Genomic DNA, 17,179 nt, shown 5'->3' with positions numbered 1-17,179 from the left:
ACCTGTGCCCAGAAGCAACAGGACTCTGTAGAAAGGCATCCTACAAGAGCTGCCAGAGACAGTGAGCCCTGTCTGCACAGCAGCGAACAGAGCAAACCCTGAAGTTGCAGCTGGAGCAAGGGAATGGTTCTTTCCCCTGTTTTGCTGACAAAAACCAACACTGGTTGCACATGAAAAGCCCCTGACTCTTCTGTGGTCTCTGCTGTCTGCCCAGTAGCACAAACCCTAGCCAGAGGTGGAGTTTTTTATTAACCAGCCTATATTTGCAAATTGTGAGGCTTCTCATCTGTTGCAAGAGATCACAGTGCCAGAGCCTTGAATAGACAAACAGGCCAGAAACCAGGAAGCAAAGTCTGCTGTCTCTGAGCCTGCTGCACGGTGCAAGAGCAAGCGGTCATTCGATTCTTGGAAGGATTAAACGGGCTTGTAAAATAGCCCCATTCAGACAGCAGCATTTGGAAGCACTGACATCTTAGCTTAACAAGGTTTTTCAGCAGTTTGAGAAAGCAGTTTTACATGCTGCTCTAAAGAGCTTTAAACTGCCATAATTCATGTTCATACCTCTAACCATGAAAGGATGAAGAAAAGGTTTATTGCAGTTATGTACTGCAATATGATCTCCTCACAGCTCTTTTTTTCGGGATGGCTTTAAAGGTTTAGGAACTTCAGAAAGCTATTTGGACACATTGTGGGATATCTGGAGACAGCAAGATTGTGCTCTCAGAAAACAAGGCTCAGTCAATCACTATTTGTCCAGTCCTGAAACCCAGGGCTGACCCCAGAGCTCAGCAAAACCAAATACAAAGTCTGGGGCATGGGCAAAACCCATCCTGTTAGCTTGCTGGAGGCCTGCAGAGATTCAACAAACCTCATTAATGGTGGACATGGAGGTGTTTAGGTTCGCATCTGGCTGGCACAGCCGTAAGTGACTTTGGAAATGTCCTTAGGAAGCAGGGCATGAGAGATGCTTGGTGTTTTTATGGTACAACGTTACACTACTAAGTGGAGGTGGGGCACAGTGAAGACATGCATGGGGTTACACAGCTCTCCTGCTTTGTTCAAGGCTGTGTCTATTCCTTGATAAAAGACACACCAAAAACCTCTGGTATCTCTGTATGCTGGTCCCACCCCAGGACCAATCCCAGGGCTATGTGGACCTGGACCTGTAGTGTAGATGCTCTCTACATCCCATGTGCTCTCTGAGCACTGGAGAACAGGCTGCAGGCAGAACACTAAGCAAAACCTCTTCCTTGAACATCTTTATGTATTAAGGCCCTCCAGGCCCTCCAATGTTTAAAATTGGGATGATTAATTGTCTAATCATGAATTCTGTTGGAAATGTATCATTTTCATTCTTTTGGTGTGCAGGGACCAAACGCTTCCCCTGACAATTGCTTCTGAAAAGCTGTAATGCTGTCACTGCCACCCTGCCCCAAATCAGTAAGAGAACAGCCGAGGGCTCAAGGGGGACAACGAAGGAGCCTCCTGCTGTACCAGTGACCTGACATTTGTGCAGAGAACTAGCACTCAGGACCAATTGCTGCCACGTGGAAGGGCAACTCCAGATGCCTTCACTGTGATCCTTTGAAACCCTTGGGAGTCTCAACATCCTCTCTATCTTTTTTTCTCCTCTCTGGTTTCTTTGACCTGTCCTCTTCCGACTCTGCTCCAAAGTAGCTGTGAGAGCTGTACCTACACAGACTGCTTTTCTGTGGCTCGCCTCCTCTCTAGCCTTGTCCCCTACCTCCATTCCCACAGTGCCTGGAGATGCTGCACCCGTTACCTAGCTTGCACCAGCAAACTTTTTGGAGAGGCCCTGCAACTTTCTCTGGTACATTTTGTGTTTTGATTCTCACTGACTGGTCTACCAGCATTCAGCCTCTCTCCCAGGTAACTCCAGGGACCTTCCCTCAAGCTATCCCTATATCCAAGGAAGGACAATGACTTTCTGCTCTTACCATCCAGGTACAGTCCCTTCTTCCAGCTCTGCATGATAAACAACGTTAAAAAAAAGGGGGGTGGGGCGGGGAGAGAGAGTGAAAGGAGCACTTTTCATACTTTATTTGTAGGAACAATTTGTTCAGTGAGAACAGAGCACTTACAATCACAATAGTGCTCTGACCGAGCGCTGTACACAAAGACTCCCCAAGCAATCACTCCACGTGCGTTCACTCTGAATTCACCTGGGTCTGCTGAGGGTTCGTGCTCCCCTGGGGGTGCAGGGCTCCATCGCTGCAGAGCTGTGGCTTCAGCTGATGGAAATGATTTCAGGCAGCACCAGAATAAACAGTGCCCAGACACTCACCGCCACGACACAGACCATTATCCCCCACCACGTGTCCTGGTACGGCTGCATGGGCAACGCCAGAGAGTCACCCACCTCCCTCCGTTGCACAGCTTGGTTTGGCTGAGATGCAGAATTTGCTGTGTGCTTGTCCTCGCAGGTTTTCGCTCCCTGCTGGGTAAAAGGGTGCTCACTGCTGACTCTGGCCCACTTCTCAGAAACATCTCTGTGCCCGACCCTTACCCATGCCACGCGTGCTTCGTTAAATCTCATGCAAACTTCACAGTCTGCTGCGGAGACTGTGCATTGCGAGAGGTCCTGGCTGCACTGCTGATGGGTGCAGATCCCTGACAAACCCTTCATGGCTGCATTAACAAGCAATTAGGCTAATTCTGTGTCAAGGTGTGGGAAGGACAGAGAGCAGCAGCAACTAGGGAGCCAGAGAGGTTCTTTGAGGAGGAAAGATGAATGCTGATCAAGTGGTAAAGCTTGACCAGGACATAAGGAACAGCAAGTATTTGAAAAGGATCACTAGGAATAATGGAATGAATTTTTCTGGAGGAAATGCAGGTGGAATACTAATAGCAGCTCCCGACTGGGACTACAGAGCAGTCTCCCGAGGGATGGCACGATAACCCTGGTGTCAGGGTCATTTAAAAATAGGCTCAGTACATCACTAGTAAATGCAATATATAGAACAAGCCTGAATGGCCATAGGCAGATGGATTTGTTGTACATCTTTTCCATCTCCAACTCTTATAACTCTGCAAGGAAGCAACAGCAATAAACAGGTCACTGCTTTCAGGCCATGTTGGCAAATTATCAGAGAAAGTGTATCTATTTCAGTTATTGCAAACTGCTCCTGCAGAAGAGAAGATTTGTAAGAAAAAGAACTACAAAGATCCGGTGTGTCTTTCTAACTTGAAAACTAATCCCAAGGGCAGTGTTTCCAGTACAGAATACATGACTTGAGCCAGCCAGGAATTTTCTGAGGAAACAGACTTTTGTTGGGAAAGATTGCCATTTGGCAGCCACACCGGTTTGGACAGAGCTTTGGTGGGGCATTTCAGAGGGAGGGATGAGGGAGAAGTCGAGCTCCCTTGGAGCCTGCCCCGAGGGCCATGGCAGGGCCGGGAAGCCCGGGTACTCCGGCTGCCTGCCCGAGTGTGGGGGCTGTGGGAGTGCAGCAGGGCAGGGGAGAGCGTAGCTCTCTCACAGAAATGTTTCCTTTCTGCACTGGACACAGGTTTTTCATGAAGCGGAATATGCAGTCACAAGTAGTTGCTGCCAGTGTGCCAGTTCTCAGCCAAGTGGGTAGGAACAGCCAAGGCTGGACATGAACTGTTAAGAAGAGCTATAGCATTCGCTTAGAGAGTCTCAAGCCTGCCCGTCTCAAACTGGCTGTGTTAAATGGGTCTGTAAATGAATTATTGCTTCTGGAGATCGTGGAAAAGATTGTCAGGCATTTAAACACCTGTGCACCCCTCTCAGCACACTGGTTCGACTTGCCCTGGCTGTGGATATGGCCCACTTGGAGCTCCCGAACCCAGGATGTATGTATAGTAAGTTTGCTTCATAATAGCTGGGAGCGTGGGAAGGACAGGATTTGGGGGTAAAGTAGGAGCAACTCACACAGAGACACGTGCCCTGCGCAGTCACAGCTGCAAATAGAAAATCTGGCTAGCAGGGCTCTCCAGAGCTTACACAGCCTATAGCTGTCCTGCTGTCCTTCCCAACAAGAGTGTGTCCAGCCTGTTCTTAATTCTCAAAGGATCAAAACCCCAGTCACCCCAGGCAATGTATTTCTGTTTTAACAGCAGCCATTTCCTCCTGCCTCATATGCACATGTTCCCACACCCTCTGTGTGTGCCTGGATCTCGCCCGTTTGCAGCATACATCTGTCACACTTTGGCCCACATATGCCTGCTTATGCACTACTTGCTGCGTACCTTTGGCAAGGCCAAGGGCCCCCCACTAACCCTTCAGCCGGCTTGACTAGAGCTAACAGACGCTGACTGCAGCCCCCCAGTCAGATGGCCGGCAGTCGCAATGAAACGCTCAGCTTTTATTTCACTAAGCCAACGCAGAGGGGAGGGCAGGCGTTCGTCTGCACCTGTTTTACAGACACACAACATGCACGCTTTCCTCTCTCGGCTGTGGACATGTCCGGGGAGGGTACTGTGTTAGCAGCTTTGCATCAGGCAGCCAGAAAATAAATAAATAAATACAATTGCACATGATGGAGGGGTTTGGCGCTGGAAGCCCGAGAGAGAGAATGTGCAAGATGGGGCTCCCGGCAGAGTTCGGTACTGGCACGTTCTACCCTGATGTCCAGGAGCAGGCCAGTGAACAGAGACCTGCAGCCTCGCAGCTGGGTACAACAGTCTGCAGCCAGGATACCATTTGCAATTAAGAGGTGCAAGTTTTCCTATGGTTTTTCCTTTGATTTCCTGTCTGAGCTTCTTTTACTCCTTCTCTCCCTGTTTCCTTCTCAGCTGAACAAATTTTAAAAAATCCAAGATGCGGGAACTGACTGTCCAGCCTGCCCACATGCTCATTTCAACAGCTACAGGAGAGGTCCGGATGCTCTGTAATGTTTTGGGGCTCAGGTGTCCAAACTTGGCTCCAAAACATGGCTGGTGATGTCGGCATGTGACTCCTTGCAAGTATCACCAGGCTCAAGCCTCTATCTCATCTAAGTTCAGGCACTCCAGTTTGGGATTTGTTGGTATAAAGAGCATATGAAAGCCATGGTTATGTCTGCACTGTGCAGTGTCAGCCCCATCTAGCAAATGCATACTGCACTGAGCAGGACCTGCCCTATCCTAATACTTCTGTCTGCTTGGGTGGGTCTGTGCTCCACGTGCAGTACATGTAGGCCTAAAGAGAAAAAGAGGCAGACGGAGAAGACACCAGTAGGAGAAACAAGCACAGAATAAATCAAAGCAATCTTCCACATGCCTTTTCTTCCTAGTCTTGGTCGGATTCTTTAATTTTGAGCCCCAGCCAGCACATGGACTGGGCACTGTGGGCACGTCTTTGTGGTCTCTTGACCTGACCGTAAGGCAGCAACCTTGCCACATCTCTTCCAAACTAGCCACTGGAAAGGGCCAGGTGGTCCTGATACCCCCTTCGCTTTCAAAAGTGCTTTCCAAGGACAGTGTGACAGCGAAACCCTGCAGCACCTTTTGTGCTGATTTGGACATTCACCTCCTTCCGTTCACAGGGCTCTTTTAGCTTCTTCCCAGAACGAAGCTGGTTTCATATGCAGGGACTCCTGGAAAGTGCTTCTCTTAGTGCCGGTCCCCCATCTGTGTCTTTCGCTGCTTGAAGTGCTGGTAGAGCCTTTCCTGGTCCTCTGCTAATCCTTCATTAGCTTCTCTTCCAGTGATGCACTATGGGCTATGGGTTGGGATGAAGACACTTGTCAAGGTGATCACTTCCCACAGCATCCCCAGTCTCAGAGAAGCAAGGCCGTGCTCCTGCTTGATCTCTTCAGAGCCCTCATGAGCTCAGGATGGTGAGGAAGAGAGTTCAACCCATTCAGCTCTCAACCATTCCCGGACACCCTGGGATCTCTGTGGGACAGAGAAAGGAAAAAGACGCATCAGTTTTGTACAGAAGAGGCTGGGGGAGAAGGGGTATTCAAATGCCAAACTCAGGAGAGATGTTGCACTTCCCCAGGCCTCTCTACCTGCTTCAGCGCACACCATACCCAAGAACTGTATCTTAGCTTTCAGGCATTCACCTGCTACGCACCCCAGCCATTGCACCAGCCACTGTCAAACACCATCTTGAAGGAGCCAGTGGATGGATGAGCACCAGGAGCCAGCCCACTCTCTTGGCCCAGTGAGCAGAGCTGTGCTACGGCTTCTCCCTGCCCATGCATGCCACCGAGTGCAGATGACATCTGTGCCTCCTGGTGGTGGGTGAGCTTCTGCTCCCACTGTTAGCAGAGACATTTCTGCAGTGATGTTGCATTCCTGGGCTGTGTATCTGAGTGATCTACCAAACCATTCAGCAGGGAATGCACCCTCTGGACAGCTGGGTGCTTTAGCAAACTCTCAAGTTTGCTAAACTGAGTTTCCCATAGTAGCCACCAAAAGGGAGAAGAGTGCTTCCTTGCACGAAATAATGGAAGTAAATAGATGCATCTCCATATATTCACTCGGGCCAACTGCCCAGATCAGAACTGAAGTACACAATACTTGCTTCTGGTTTTAATATCTGTAAATCTGTGAAAGGGAAGAAAAAAGGGCTTTTTACTGATTGTGGATATATCTGAATGATGATGGACATGTTAGATGGAAAAATGGGAAGTTAATCTTCAGACTGAGAAAAGAACAAGTACTTGATATGCTTGTGCTTTTTTTATTTGAAAGTGATAGTTTAATAAATATCTGTCAAAGATTATGGTTGGGGGGAAGAAGCTTTTAAAGACAGAGTGAATCTGAAGAAAGGAAAAACAAAACATCTCTGTTCCCTGGGAACATAATGTCTCTCTCAGAAGAATTTTGGGTATCCAAAATGAAATTATATTTCTTGTGTAAATGAAAGTTGAAGTTCTGATATGAGAGAGATGATTTGCAACAGTGTCAGTTGCCAGCACCTCTTAAAAAAAAATCTATCCACACTCCATCTGCCCTGCACAGTGTCCGTCCCTCCACCCTTCCTTCTTTCCTTCCTTCCTTCCTTCCATCCATTTCAGAGCATCCTTGGCTCCTGTGATGTCTAATCTCTGATCAATTCTGCAAAAGTTGGGTCTTATTCTGCACCGTGACATGAGCAAATGGGAGGAAGACCCCTGAGTTCTCCGAGGCAAGCAGAGGATTTTGCAGGCTGCTTTGAGGAGCAGGTGGCAAAGCAGGAATCTAAAGAAAGGGGTTTTCTGTGGGAATGATAGTCTCATGACAGCCAGCCCTGGGACATGGGGTCAACTCAGCAACTGGAAAAATCTTTGCAATAAAGTGGCTCTAGGCACCCGTGACCAACAGGTCCTAAAAATTACCCAAAGCAGCAATGACATTTTCATAGACTTATTCAGACTTGAGATCAGGCTGCTGCAGTGATTAATACAAATAGAAAAGTGACTTTCCGTTTTCATTGTTTCAAAGGGAGGCAAATCCACCTCTGACCATGGCTGTGGGTGTGCAGGGCAGACTGGCGGGGAGGATATGTGTGCATGGGATTATTCAGTAATGGGCAACTCTAAATATTAGGGTATAATACTTAAGGATGCAGAGTTAAACCCTGAGCACAAAATCAATAGTACTCTGGAAAATTTCTTATTGCCAAGAGGGATTCTACAGTGCACAAAGAAGGAAGAAAAGTTTCTCACCTTTTATGTTTCCTCCCCCTGAAATAAAAAAGAGTCTACAGACTGCAATTATTTCTGCTGGTGCAGCTAGTGCAGTGAAGTGTAGACTGGGGCTGGCAATCATTAAACAACAGGCTCTAGAGAAACTGATTTGCTAAATCAGTTGGATTTAGATGATTTGGATATATTAACCGTGTTATCATTTAGTTTTGCATACAGGGCACACTATCAAAATCCAACAACGTCACAACTGTGGTTCAGAAATCTTGCAAATCAGGAGCTCTTTAGAAAATCCTTGAGATTTCCTGTGTGGAATAATAGCTGCTACCACAACTCCAGTGATTTCCACAGGCAATCCAGACCCATATATTCATGCAGTACAGAACCAAAGGCTAACGGTTTAACAGAGGAAGAAAACTATACCCAAATATGAAGTAACGAAGATGAAATCAGTGACATTCTGCAATGCGGTATGCTAAGCATGCTGGAGTTTTTCCAGAACAAAACTGGAATCTCTGAGCGAAGCTCCTCTGCCTTTTTCATCAAGCCAAAGCCAGGGGCCTCTTCTTCGACTCTCCTATAGATGGAGCTTTTAAGCTTACAAGGAAACTTGAACCATGCTGCAAGCTCCAAGGGCAAAGTCAGTTTTAGAAAAGAGTTTATTTGGAAAGGGGAAGGGAATAGGCTGAACAAATTGCATGTCTACATTCAGAAAAGAGAGCCATGAAGCAGAGCAAGGCTAGGCTTCTGACTCTATATCCCTCAACCACTGTGATCTAATTGCCTCTTTTTCTAATTGGAAAGAGCTTTGTTACTTGCTTTGCTACTAACCATCCTCATCCCTCGCAGATCAGTCCCCGAGGTCCTGACTTAGTTCTCACTAAGAACAACCTGAGAGAAGTCTATGTTTCTTGATAGCTCTACTTTTCATGACATTATTATTATAATAGTGATTTTTTGGTATTCTAAATCCAAGCCATGCAGATTAGTTATGATAGGACATACAAGTCCTATGTCCTATTTCTGCTCCCTCATTGGATAAGCTTAACTTTCATACTCAGATTTCTATGACAACACTCACAGTTTTGTTTCGTGACTAGTAAACTGTGCAGTTTCGTACCAGTGAACTCATCAGCTAAGTTACTCACCTCTACAGAGAACAAAAAGGGTGGGAAAATTTGGGTTGTGTTCTCTTAGCTCTAATTATTTTCTTCTCTACTGAATAACATGGGGCCACTTTCCACTCAAGCTGTGCGGAGAAAGAGATGAGAGCAGAGTGCATGGAGGTACCTCTGAGCTGGCGCAGGTCCCTGGAGAGACCAACAGCCTGAGTTCAACCGGGCTGTCCTGGGCTGCCTCATCCCACACTTGCACTTCATAGAAGGCATCCCTCCCTGCGGCTGCAAAGCAGGGCCTTGGGAACCATCTCACGTACCAACTGGGGACTGCTTGGAGAATGGTCTTATTTTCTCTTGTCTGCAGATGATAACTGTGTCTAGACCCTTGGACAGTAAGAACTGGGAAGGGATGGGCTGCAGTTCTTCTCAGGGTTGTCTGGTTCTCCTGATGCCTGTGACCTCTGCCAGGGTAGGGGAGGCTGCTCTGGGAAGAAAGCTGGGTAAAGCATGTCCTCAGTCAAAAAAAATTATAAAGAATAGGTGGAGGGCTTAGTTACTTGGGACTCTTACGGCCCTGTCCTGTTCTGTGACATCTCCAGGCTACCCAGTGGGTCAAATGGACCCTGTTTCAACTCACTGACTTTAAAGCAGTTGTGCTACACATGGCTGCATTTCACCGTGTGCAAACTGAGCCACTCAGCACAAATGTGTGCTATTAAAAAAGAAAGTCACTTAGGAACAATTAGAGGGTTGGCCAGATGCCAACAGAAGACTGCAGGCCAGCTGGTATAAATCAGCTTGTCTCCACAGACTTTAACACAGCAAGGCTGATGGTGGCTGAAGCAACCATTTGGCCCTACACCTTCCCAATCAGCAGCCACCAGAAACCCAGACCCTCCATGCCAAAGTCTCTCTAAAAAGTAAGGTTGTGTGGGAAGCCCTACAGTTAACAGGTTTCAGCACAGAGTTTATACTGGGGAGCAAATGTCTGTCAGAAGCAAGCCTGCATTTCACATCTCCTTCTGCTTGAATCTGCAGTCTGCAGGCTGAAGCCACAGCACATCAGCAAGAGGGATCCGAACCTCTTTTACAGTCAGTGTTTTTCACTTCTAGATCTATAGAGACAAGGTAGGAAAATCTAGAGAAGTTATCCTATATGACTCTCCTGAAATGGCAATGCAACAAGATTAATCATTTTACACAGGAGCATCGGTTTATTCTTTTTCTTCACTAATGCACTATCTGTGTGGAGCTCCCTGAGACTCAAACTGTGGTTAATGTAAAACTCATTTTCATCAATATAATGCCAATGAAATCAGTGGAGTTGCTCTACAGTTCCACCAGTGTATCCCTGAGCAAAACCTGGCCTGCTGTTCAGTAATGTAGTGCTAGTACGTGCTAAGCCCAACTACTTTTGCTCTTGTTCTGGCGTAAATCAGCAGCAATATTCTGAAGTCAAGTGGTCTAATTTTCCTTTACATTGCTATTACAGCACTGACGTCAGTGGAGTGACTCCAGATTTATGCTAGTGTCACTGAGAAAGGAGTTTGACCTAGTTGATTTACACCACTGTAAAACTGATGTGCAAGAAGGATTGGGTGTGCAATACATAGTCCTGTCCAGGCATTGATGGAAGACAGGGCTAGCTACCCAAATAACGGCATAGCCTGAAGAATCTTTATTTATGGTCTCAGAATGTGTGTGCGCACGTAGGAAGGGGGTTTGGAAGATGGCAATTAAAATAAACAGTGTATCACTTCTCCTAAACATCTGCCTCGTAAAAGCACAAAATCAGATGTTGCCCTGGAATGCGTGCTATTTACTGCCCCGGGGTAACCCAGCGGGAGCGCAACTTGCCTGACCTCTTCCAACATTTCCTCTGCCCTGAGATCTGAATTCCTCAGAGTTCACAAGCCCAAATATAATTTTCAAAACAGAAGCCAACTGATGAAATCTTGCAGTCTCTGTTCCTGAGTGATGTCTGTTAGCCTCTGGAAAACCTGGACTTGCTCACAAGCCAGACACGAGAGGATGGACCACCTGCATCCCACAAAGCAACAGATGTGGTCTGGACACAGGCCATGGTCCAGATGCATTCATCCTGCTAACTATGTAGACAGCTGGATTTCACTAATTTACATTTCCTTATTTTGTATCATTACAACCCTGTAAGAGGTGGAAGACTAATGATGAAACCGATTTTGTTCAGTAGTCCTACTAGATCTTGGGCTTGAGGGGAGCCACTCTGGAGGGTAAAGAGCTGATGTGAAAATAAAAATGACCTTTTCAATCAAAGGGAACTGACTATTACCCACAGAGTTACAGCAGGATTTAGAAGTGCCCCCTAAGGGGTGTTTCCCAAGGGTTCAAAGGAAGGACGAAGAGGGAGAAATTTCTCCCCTAGCCTTGGGCTGTAGCTTAGCAGTAGAGTATCTCAGTGATCTCTACCGCTTCTTCAAGGCCATGGAAAGCCCTTAACACACTCATCTTTTTGGATGTGAAACGGTGGATTGGCGCCACAGGGGACCCTTCAGCCGTTCTTGCTCAGCTCATCCCAAACCCCAGTTTACACGGATGAGCTCTATAGAGTCAACATCTAGATGCCCCAGGGGCAGATGTTGCATAGATATGCTCTGAAACCAGTTCAGAAAGCTCAAAATGCCCAGGATTCTACCTCATTAGGATGAGATTTGTTTCACCTAATTTGAGACATCTACACTGTGAAGATCTCCATCCAAAAGTTATTCGTCTAGGTTTTCTTTATCACCACAGGAGAAATAAAGGCCTTTCTAGGGGGGCGCAGTTCTCAAGCTAGTGTAGATATCTGCAGTGTAGCTGAGTGACTCATCTCCTAAACATCAGCAGGATTTAGGGTGGAGTGATGGCATGACAAAATGGGGTTTCACTCTACAGCCTTCCAGCATCCCTACGCCAACAGGACAGTTGGCAACCTTGCATTGCACAGTCTCTGCTTCTAAATAGGGGACTTCTGTCCTTATGGTGTTTGGTGCAGGTTGTCCACAGATTCTCTCCTCTTCCCCCTCCTGCCTTTTCAATGTCTCACTGGAAACCCTTGGCATTTTATGATGTTTCAACAACCTGTCATCTACTATTTGCCAACGATTCTTGCTGTAATCTTTAAGTAGCGTAAGTGCAGGATGTAAAAAGGATCATAGGCTACAATAACATGAAATGAACCATCAATTGCTTTTTCACAGATCAAGGTAAAAGAACAAACAGTTGTTAATGGGTAAGAAGCTGAGTTGTGTTTTTAACACAATGGCAGAAGGAACGCCAAAATATATCAAACAGTCCCAGAGGCAAGGCTAATTTATGACCAGACTTATTTAAGGAGAAAACTACATCACAGAAGGAAGCACCTAGCAGTGCCTCTGACCACTTTATAATATATCAATCAGCTCAGAAGCTGTTATTTCCCTCCTGTCATTCTCCTTTGAATCAGTTTGTGCTTATTTTGTACTCCTTCCCCATGAGCTCTCTTAGGGGAACAGGGATCCAGCAGCTGACACAGCCAAGACAAACTTTCTGACACAACTTCTCAGTCAGTGTCAGCCCTAAGCACAAGCCACATTGCACCCTCCTAGCCAGGCACTGTTTTAACTTAACATTTCTGCTTGTTGGTTAAGTTATCAAACTCCTTGAAAGAGCTAAGTCCTCTTTGTCATTTATCGCTGGTTAGAGAACACAGATTTCCCACCCCAGGTTCTCTCTCGGATCTGCCTGGGTCTCAGTGAAGACCACTGGCTGTTAAATTGATGCATGTGACAGTCCCACCATTAAATCCCAAATGCGGATCCTCGTTTACTTCAGTGAGAAATTATGTCCACACAGAATTCAAGTTTTAAAGGACTTCTCTTTTTCCAGGCAGTGGATCATCAAAGTAACTCTGGAATGTAGCCAGAATGTGGAACAGCTGCAAAGCAACAGGATTTTAAAAGCCACGTTATCTCATTTCTCTCTCTTCTTTGCTTGCCCCAGCTTTTCTGAGGGGGGTTGTTTGTTTCTTTTTTGATTTGGGGGAAGTGGAAAGGAGATTGTTTGCTTTGCTTTTTTAATCAGTGAACAGATTGAAGGTGGTTCCCAGAAGAGCAACAATTCTCTTTGAAGTTGTAAAATCAAACTGTAAAATCCTGCACCCCCAACAGGAACTCTTGACTGTTGGGAGAGTTAGGAGACTTGTGCAATGTTTATTGGGGGAAGGAGGAGATGTTTTTTGGCACATAATGATTTTTCCTCCTTGCGTTTCCCTGGTAATAGTGCAATGTGCTAGAATGTGTACTGCTCTTGTGCCCTCAACACTGAACAGTTGATAGACTTCACTTAAATGGTGCAACTGTGACATTAAGTACCAGGGAAAACACCTTCTGAAGCTTTAATGGAAGAGGCTGACTCTGAAACGTGAGCAACTCTATGCATATGAGATATAAGGCAAATGATTTTCTTCACAGATGGGAGTGTTGGGACAAGACTCTGTGGAAAAGCTGCAACAAAACCAGTGACGGGCACTCAGTCCACACTATTCTGTTAACTCTGACACTACATCTTGCCGCTGGAGCTGAATACACTCCCATCCTGACCAAGCGTAATACCATGTATGTGGGGTCTCACTATGCTCTTGAGCTGCAGAAACATGATTTCTTAATAGAGCAAAGGGCACCTCCCTGTGGCGTGCTGCAAACCCGAAATGGTGACAGAGATAAGTGTGTTATTATACCCAAACCCTTGCAGGCAGATAACGCAGACAATGCTTTTGTCTCGGTTTGTGGCATGCTGCAATTTGTCTCTTTGCTGTGATGCCAACATAGTGTAGACTTGTCCTTAAGACGGATTTACACCTAGCTTCACATATAGTTCTTTCAATTACTACAGGCTTAAAAACAAAAAAACAAACTGCTGCAATGAGCTGAAAATCCCTCTCCCCACAGGCATAACAAAATACTCAAATAGCACCCTTACTGCTCCATCTGTCTCTGTACTCAGCACCCTGTCAAAGGAAGGTATTGGGATGGGATTTCAGCCCCCTTCTTGCCCCACTCAAAGGAGACACAGAAAGGGGTATTAATACTTAACACATCGTGAGTCCAACTGGCATCTCTCACAAGCTGCTGGCACAGGCGGCCTTCCCTTCTCCCTGTTCCTCAACTGAGCACAGCAGCTAGATCAAGAGGAGTCATGATTGCCAGAATCAGTAGTGGCAGTGGGCTTCCCGGGCTGCATTAGGAGCAATGTTGCCATCCTTCCCCTCTGCTAAGCACCGGTGAGACACATCTGGAGTGCTGGGTCCAGTGCTGGGCTCCCCAGTGTAAGAGAGACATGGACATACTGAAGCAAGTCCAGCAAAGGGCCATGAAGGTGATTAAAGGATTAGAGCATCTGACACGCAAAGAGAGGCTGAGAGGGCTGGGACTGCTCAGCCTGGAGAAGAGGAAGCTCTAGGGGATCTTATCAATGTATATAAACACCTGATGGGGGGGATAAAGAAGACATATGCTTTTCACTGGTATCCAATGACAGGACAAGAGGCAATGGGCACAAACTGAAATATAGGAAACCCATTTAAACAGAAGAAAATAACTGTTTTACTGTGAGGGTGGTCAAGCACTGACACAGGTTGCCCAGAGAGCTTGTGGAGGCTCCATCTGTTGAGATACTTGAAATCCAACTAAAAATAGCCCTGAGCAACCTGCTGGAGCTGACCCTGCTTTGAGCAGGGAGCTGCACTAGATGATCTCCAGAGGTCCCTGCCAACCTCAGCAATGCCGTGATTTTGTGAAATACAGCAGGTAGGAACATTGCTATGTGCCAGCCGCAGAAGGCTACGTGACATGAAAAAGTATATACATGAAGACATCACCAGCTCTTCTTTCCTGCCAGCCAGCTGTAAAGTAGCAAAGACTACCTCTTAATTTGAAATGTCTAGACTTTGCCCTCTGAGTAGTGCACTGAGTTTGCAGGGCTGACAAAACATGTTAGGTGCCATGCTGAAGCAATGGGGCATTCCAGTGGCAATTTCCTTCAAGGGCACTTGAGGCTATTAGTGAATTCCAGCAGCGAGGATCCTTCAGTGAAGTGTCACTCCGGCATTTGAGTGGCAAAGTGCTGGCGACATAGGGCACTACCAGCTCAAGTAAAGATCCATCACTGATTTCTTTATGATGGTGCTTTCCCCTGTTAATTCACAAGCTCTCAATTTTTCTGCTACACTGCAATTCATTTGCTGTGTGGACTAACTGAAAATAGATAATGAAAGAACCAGCCCATGATGGAAGCTGCTAAGCTGAAGCTGGCAATGCTCTGATTACAGAGCACGGCAGGGTTGTTTCTCAGGTTTGATGAGGTGGGATACCACTTACAGTCCAGAGGAAAGTCATTTCTTGAGGCTGTCTGGTTCCCTTCTGGGCTATCCAGCACAGTCAGTAAGTACCAAGCCCAGGAGTGTTTGGAATGACAGGGCTGCCAGCCCCCGGGAGACAGACCTGGCCACAGTCAAGACTACCAAACTGAAGGGCCATTATGAGAGAGATTAGGCTCAGGTGCCTTCCCTGTCCTGCTTTTAGATGCAAATCCATATATAAGAATAACAAAGAATGGGCCTCTGGATGAGAATAGGCCAGAGACAGGACAAAGGGGACACTGTCACCTCAAAGTGTCACTCAGTGCTTACCCATGAATGCCTGGCAGGACTTTCACATTAAAACAAGTCCTAAATTTTAAGGAGGAGAAATCTGTGGCTGTTCGGCTTCAAGCTACGAAAAGACTCCTCCACATTTAGAGTCATTGTTTCTGGAATTCAAGTCTGAACTCTGATTTCCCCCAACTGTTCAAACTTGCTAATGGTTTCTGGGAAACCTTGTAAATGGAGTTTGGGTGGTCTGTTTAATTGTTTTATGCAAAATAACCTGGGGCTAGGGGGAATGAGGGCGGGGGGGGGGGGGGGGGGGAAGAATACAAAAGAACTTTTTATTTTTGGAAGTCCAATAGAGTCACAAGGCGACTTGCTGGTAATGCCAGGGAGATGCACCGAGCTTGCTGCTAAGGCACTGAGCGCTGAGTCAGAGCTTTGTTTTTTACCTCTCCCCACAGTGCCTTGTGATATGGAGAGACACAAGAGAGGATCTTTCTCAGCTCTGTTGAGGGACTCAGTGGATTGACAGCAGCCCCATAACTCCCGTGCTCAATTATTCCTAAAGGTCTGATTTGAAAGAGCAAATACTGGGAATTAGGAGTAAAGCTAACTGTCACCTCCAGGTGGCTTAAGAGAAGCTACACGAAGCTGTTAGGGTGTCCCTCAGGCTACTTCCATGCTTTTTTTCTTTCAAGGATCCAACAGGTAACAAGCAGAAGTAGCAGAAGCTTTCTTTTTACTGCATAAAACTGTGACGACAGAGCTTTTCCTGTGCCTCGTATATCATTTCTGGTTAAGAGAGGCGGAGCCAGGCTGAGAAACCCAACCCGCAACCACTGAGTCAGCTGGTGAGACAAGGCAAAGGGGAAAGAGAAGGTCCAGATCTCCGCTTTCAGTTCACTGACCAACATCCAAATCAGCTGTCTCTTGGTCATTTGGAGTGGGGAATCTCTCCCTTTGGAGGAATTTGGTGTGTTTTCTATATATATACACCCATAACTGTCAGTCATATTTACCCAGATTGTTCTAACCTAAATTCTGACTCACCGATTGAAGCAAATATTTCCAGGACAGCTCTCAGCTTTGAACATGGGACAGGCACATAGGTGGAATTCAGGCCAGGTGAAATTGGGCCCTACTATGTGCCCCTTCAGAAACACAGATAACTAACATCCCAGTTGGTGCTTTGCTGTGAGTATTTGTGATGCTGCTGTGGTTCCCTTGGGAATCTTCCTGGGGGGAAGATAGAGAAAGAGAGTCTCACTGTGCCAGACAAGGAGGACGTCCTCTCTCCATCTCTCACATGCATTTCTGCTCTGTGGCTGCCTCTCTCGCAGGCCTAGTTCCCATGCGAGACTCCAGTGTAGATGATCTCTGATCCCAAGGGCACGAGTGGAACGGACTCGGATGTGGGAAATGGTTTATAACCTTAAAGCCAAGTCCCTTATCCCCAGGCAGCTTATGAACCCTGCATAAGCTGCAAGACTAGGCAGAGTGCAAGGAGGCTGAATACAACACTTTCACCACTCTTAGGAATTGCAGCGCCCCGGTGAGCTGCAGCAGCACACTTGGTTTGCTGGGAACTCGCTACTGCTGGAGTTTCCTTCTGTGCTGGGGAGACACGGAGCCTAGCAGAGCCTCACTAGGGAAGGGGAGGGTTGGTTTGTCTCCATCCAGCTCTGACAGTCTTGGCAGGATTTTCAGAGCGTACTCTTCCTGCTGCCCAGCCCAACTCCGTGCTGCTGCTCTCCTTCCTCACTTGAACTGCAGAGCAGAGCGTGGTCCCCTGCTCGCAGCCCGCCCAGCACACCGAT

General features: G+C 46.9%; 1 protein-coding gene across 1 annotated transcript in view; it reads right to left on the bottom strand.

The window, feature by feature from the left end:
• Nucleotides 1–2,037: 2,037 nt before the first annotated feature.
• The window catches only part of ADRB2 (adrenoceptor beta 2), a 39,964-nt gene continuing 24,822 nt past the window's right edge, over nt 2,038–17,179 (bottom strand). The window contains exon 2 of the mRNA XM_026122705.2: nt 2,038–5,862. Within this exon, the coding sequence (XP_025978490.2) occupies nt 5,828–5,862 (35 nt within the window). The 3' untranslated portion in view covers nt 2,038–5,827. The remainder of the gene's footprint in view (nt 5,863–17,179) is intronic.

Source organism: Dromaius novaehollandiae, chromosome 15 (assembly GCF_036370855.1).
Source record: "Dromaius novaehollandiae isolate bDroNov1 chromosome 15, bDroNov1.hap1, whole genome shotgun sequence".
Taxonomy (NCBI): Eukaryota; Metazoa; Chordata; class Aves; order Casuariiformes; family Dromaiidae; genus Dromaius; species Dromaius novaehollandiae.
This window is presented reverse-complemented; position numbering and strand designations above follow the sequence as displayed.